This window comes from Thermothelomyces heterothallicus (genome assembly GCF_042370625.1).
Source record: "Thermothelomyces heterothallicus CBS 202.75 unplaced genomic scaffold P884_scaffold_22, whole genome shotgun sequence".
Lineage (NCBI taxonomy): Eukaryota > Fungi > Ascomycota > Sordariomycetes > Sordariales > Chaetomiaceae > Thermothelomyces > Thermothelomyces heterothallicus.
Window position 1 is genome coordinate 89,033 of NW_027192583.1, and position 5,423 is coordinate 94,455.

Genomic DNA, 5,423 nt, shown 5'->3' on the forward strand with positions numbered 1-5,423 from the left:
GGGACGCGAGAGTAACCAGAGCTTCCCATGCAGCAAGTACATAGGTAATGTTATCTTGCCTTATGCGTTTTCTACAGAATCTCTCTGGTTTTCCCCCTCTCCACCGCCTGGGCCCTCTTCGCCTTTTTCCCAATCGTCGTCCATCACTATGAGAACAGTATGACGATATGGCGATCTCGACGGGGAAGACTACTGCCCGGGCCGCGTATGCGTTCGCTTGTCCAGCTTTGTTTTGTTTGATTGTTCTTTTGGTAGAGAGAGGGTTGGGAGACGGAAAACGGACGACGGGGGCTAGGTTAGGGGGGGGGGGGCGGGCGTATGTACCGGTGTGTTGTGGAAAGTATTGTTTGGGGCGCGTAGGGGCTTCTTCAGCTTATAGTCTCTTTTGGAATTTGCTTTTCCCTCTGTCCTGCGCCCGTTGCCCGAGAAGGTATCGATGCGAGAATTGCCTCCTCGGCTTTCCCGTAATCTTGTTCTCGACTTTCCACACTCCTTGTCATTGTCGCTCCCTTGGCCCATTTGCGTGCGCGGATGACTTCCAGGATCGGGGAGACAGGAGGGACCAAAAAAAAAAAAAAAAAAGAACGAAGAGGTGCCTGGATAGATTTAACGCCCAGGATTCTCTTTACATTCTATTGAGCTTCCTCCATCAGGGATAAAGAGGGGGGAGGGGCACGGAAGATGTTGAAGGCCGAAACCAGACACGTCAACGTAGGAGTAGCCATCAAGGCTTCCTCGCCTCAACCTGGAGCAAGCTGCGCTCGGGAAATACATCACTTGGTATATTCTGCAAATTGGAGCGCAATGGATTTTCTGGTTGGAACACTGAATCCACAAAAGTCCGCCATGCACTGTAAAACGCCATTCACCACTTGCTTAGACCAATCAACCCAACTCCCAACAACCTGGAGATCTGACCGGGGCATCCACCGTCCCCGGCCCCAACAAGCAAGAAGAGTATCGTGACCCAGCCTCGATAACTGTACCGTTTCACCAGTTTCCATGCCTCGAACAAGACCCACTTGACTCGCCGAACTCCGTGCTTCCGTACTGGTCCCCCATTACATCCATTCTCTGGGCGGCGCCTCAGGCTCCCCGAAACCGATGTATGCCTTGGGTCACAACCTCGGGGCATAACCGGTAAGCGGGCAGGCGGTGAGCTTCAACCACCCAACCAACAAACGTCTGGTAAGAACAAGCAAGCTTGCCCCAGGGGTATATATATCCACACTCCGGTCTACGTCGACGCGGTCCCAATAGAAGAAGGAAATGAAAAGGGAAGAGGAAAATATGAGCCATCCCAAGCCAACAGAGCGTGTTGGACCCTCTTCGCCTCGCTCATCTGGCGCTTCTTGTGCTGCGAGCACTGTCACTTCTATACCTCCCCGCACCTTGCCGGATTGCGTCCTGGTATGTTGGAATCGGCGGGCTGGGTGGTCCCCGCCCCGGCGGCTGAGCAGACCCGCCGTGACTGCTCCGCCCGGTGGTGGGTAATGACGCGCCGCGACTCCTCGTCAGGCGGATGAGGGGAGCATTCTCGCTGTCGCTGCTGGTCCTCCGGCTGTTCGTCTCTTCGGCGTCCGAATGCTCGGGGCTGGTGTACTCCGGGGGCGGGTGGCTGTCGTCCTCGTTCCAGCTCAGCCCGATAGCCGTTGGCTGGTGACCGTGAGCTTGGCCTGCTTGCGTGCGCGCCGTGGCGCTGTTGCTGGGCTCGCCGCCGTCGTCCGTCGGTACTAGGTGTGCGAGGGAGATGTCGGTAGGGCTGCGGGGAGGCCCTGGGCTCGTGGGAGACAGCATCCGGAAGTTGCCTGATCTCGAGCGGGCGTGGCCCGAGTCCGAGGCATTGGCGCCCTGCCTGTGCAGCAGCTGAGCAGAGCGGCTGTACTGGTGGCCGCGGGCTGGTGAGCTCCTGAAGCCATCATTTGTCCCTCTAGCGAGCAGGATGGTGTCTGCCTCGGCCCCGTAGGGCGGGGGCGGTGCTAGTGAACCCGTCATGGGGGCAAGACCCCACTTCTTCACATTGGCTTCGATGAAGTTGAAACCAGCCTGACCGAAGTTGACGTGAACGACACAGGGGCCGTTTGCACCTATCGACGGGAAGAAATTCTGCGACCTTAGCCCGTGGACCACGTCATCCAACCTCCTGCCGTTCCGCGTAAAGAAGATCGTCCCGGTCCGCGGGCGGTAGCCGACGCCGACAACGTCGCCCTGAACGATCTGAGGACCGTAGGGGGTGGCGTTGAAGGGTTGGTTGAAGCGACGGGTGCCGTTTGAGAAGTAGCCAACCGAGCATCTGTGATAGCCTAAGTTCTGGTCAGTCTTGACCGCCGGGCCGGACACGGGGCAGACAACGGCGCCTTACCTGGCAGCCTGAAGAGCGGATACGGCTTGGTGGCCATGCCGATGCTCAGTAGCGTCGTTTCTGGCTTTTCGTAGATCTTTGCCTCCCAGTAATAGACGTCGTTCTGTTTCGGCACGGGCAGGTTGCTCATGACGGTGCACTCGGAATCGAAGAACTCAATCTCGGTTCGAGCCTCGACAAAACAATTTGCGATTTCCAACTCCGGCTCGAACTCCCAAGCTGATACGCCCTTTTCCTGGATGGCCAGATACTGGGACAATGAGATGTCGGTCTGCAGGGACTCGGGAGGATTGGAGGCAATGAAAGCTGTCCGGTGTCGGTCAGCAGACGGTCACGGCTAGCGCAGGGAAGTGAGCGACGAAATCGACATACCCTTGGCTCGTAGGTATTCGGTCCTCTCCATGTCATCCATCGTCTCGAGGGCCTCGGCCTCCTCTCGCGCAAAGGCCTGCTCGTCATCGTATTCGCCAGGGCGACCGATCCGGTCGAGGAAGATGCGCCCAGAGGTCGTGTAGCGGAAGAAGTAGAAAACTAAGAAGATGAAGAGGATGAGAAGTGCCGACCCGAAGGACGACAGGAGGCCGATGACAATGCCATTCAGCCCCGGGCCGAGATTTGCCATGGTGGTGGAGGATCGGGACGCCTATGCCTAACGAATTCGTCGCTTCTTCGATATCCGGTCTTGAGCGGCGCCTGATCAGAGTGTGGCTGCCGCCAGGCAGCGGACGTTTCCACGATCGCCAGGTTGACCTAAATCGCAGCAATCTTCCCTCCTCTTTCAGCGCTCGAACGGGTGTGGCAAACTCCGGGCGATGCTCCGGCGTGGACGATCCGTGACCGTCGGCGACACACAATCCGAAGCCCGTGGGTGCGGAGGGCGTGGGTTCCCGACTTCTCGAGGATTGAAATGTATACAGGCTGTTATGCGCGGGCGGAAACTATGCGGTCGCAGGACAGGAGGATCGTGTGTGTGTGTGTGTGTGTGTGTGGTGTGTGTCTCTCTCGTTGTCCTTGTTGGTGAGACGCTGCAGGTCCCGGGTGCCGGAGACGGGAGACGATAGGAGGGCGGGCAAATCGGGGCCGAGGGCTTGATCACGCTGGCGGGGAGCGACGCAGCCAAGAGGTTGGATGACGAAAGCAAGCAGACGATAACGATGAGCGGAAGGCACTGCCCGCTCGTTCGAAATGCGTACCTAAGTATAAACGATACTGAGAAACGAAAATGGAAGAAAAAAAAAGGGAAAGGAAAGAAACGAGAGGCTGATGTGTGGTTAGAGTGCAATGCGCCGGAGTAAGGGAGTATCAGAGGAGCACGGAGTGACCGAAAGATGGAGAGCCGGTGTTGGATGGCGGCGCTGGAGATGGGCGAGGTGGGGATTGCCTGATGTCAGGTCGCCCGGGGCCGGTGTTGGCCACAGACCGAGTCGTTCTGGCGCTGTGTTGTGCTGGGCTTGGCCGCAAGCGATGGAGTGCTGTTGGCGGCCTATCAGCTGTCTGGGAGAGCGACAGCGATAGTACGATAGAGTGTTATCAGGTGGCGGGGGGGACACTGCTTGGCAGAAGGACCCATGCACTTTGCGGCAGATGACGCCCATCTGGGTCGGTCAGAGGACCACATGGGTTTTCTTTGGTGGTCTTTTTGTGCCTGCGCGCGGCCTGGGTCTGGACCAAGACGGCCGACAGAATTCCCTCGTAACTACTCCGTACTTTAGTTATCCGCACTCGGTAAGAATCGGGGTGGTGGTGGTATAGAACAAGTTCGACGCCGCCCGGACATTCAGTCCCTCCTGATTGTAGAATGTTCCAAACCCGACCTTGGTCCTTGGTGTCGCTCAACCTTTCGAAACCCGAAACCCACCCAGTCAACAACCACATGGCATGTGCATGCGCCCGATTGGGTTCACTTTAGTTACTTCACACACAAAAAAAGCATGTGCCGGGCTTGTTCTGGATGCATAAACGGCATCGCCAGGCCCCAGTGTTTGAATGTAGCTGGGCGGCCCCAGCTCGCCCTGCGAATGGGGCTGTGACGTGTTTCAGAAGGGCCATCAGTACGGCTTGACTAACAGGTGGGGAAACACCCCGAGGTTTCGTATCTTGTTGCAAGAGGCGCTTCCAATTTCGTTCTGGCATCGAAACCATCTCCAATTTCACGAAGTTCATGATCGCACAGCCCCAGTCTTTTCCTTGTCTGAGCAGCATTATACATGCATGGCATTTAACCCGAAGGTGCAGTTGTAGGGTCAAGCGACAAGTGAAGAGATCGGCGAGGTCCATCTCGAGACAAGAAAAAAAGGAAAAAAAAAAAAAAACCATAATATGTATATTTAGTACATACAATAAAAAGGAATAACTAAACCGGGATAAAAAGGGAGCATTGGAGTCAGCCTGGTGGGTACATAGTTACACGGTAAATATCCTGCCAAGTCTCGCTGCGGGAGGCGCTGCCAAGGCAACACAAGACATGCGAAATTGCTTCGACAGGGAATGATCGCGTGGCCGCCGTCTTGTGCCGGACGGAAGCCGGTGATCTCCCGAGACTCCCGCAACCTCCGCGCGTTCCCTGGCCGGGCCGTCCCAGAGCTAGTTAGCTGGTTACCGAGATAACTAATTAGCTACTCTGGTACGGAGGAGGACAAGGAGGACGAGGAGGACGAGGAGGACGTGGAGGTCTTGGCCAAACCGGCCGGCCCGGTCACTCGACTGCCCCCAGGGCTCAAACAGATCCGCACATGTAAACGGATGATATATATATCACTGGAATGCGAAGGCCTTGCATACCACAGCACGGGAAGATGGGAAGTACTTATACCGTGCGACGTAAGATTTGTATCTAAGCTAGAGAAAGGAAGACAAAAAAGAAAGAAAAAGGAATTTGTCCGCCGATCGTGCATGCTTGTTCCGTATCGTACTACATACATTGAGATTTCCTTTGCTCGACATGATGTCCTCCCCATCCAAACAAATTGGTATGGTTGTCATAAACGCCCTGCTTTGATATATAAAACCATTTCCATTCTCCCTCTCTTTCCCTTCTCTCTCCCCCCCTCCCCCTTCCCCA

General features: G+C 56.0%; 1 protein-coding gene across 1 annotated transcript; it reads right to left on the reverse strand.

The window, feature by feature from the left end:
- Nucleotides 1-1,338: 1,338 nt before the first annotated feature.
- On the reverse strand, nt 1,339-2,984 carry P884DRAFT_206977 (concanavalin A-like lectin/glucanase domain-containing protein; the record flags this gene model as incomplete). The annotated part of the gene is made up of 3 exons (XM_069438758.1): nt 1,339-2,303; nt 2,363-2,668; nt 2,735-2,984. The coding sequence occupies 3 exons, from the start codon at nt 2,982-2,984 to the stop codon at nt 1,339-1,341; spliced, it is 1,521 nt and encodes a 506-aa protein (XP_069295301.1).
- Nucleotides 2,985-5,423: the final 2,439 nt, after the last annotated feature.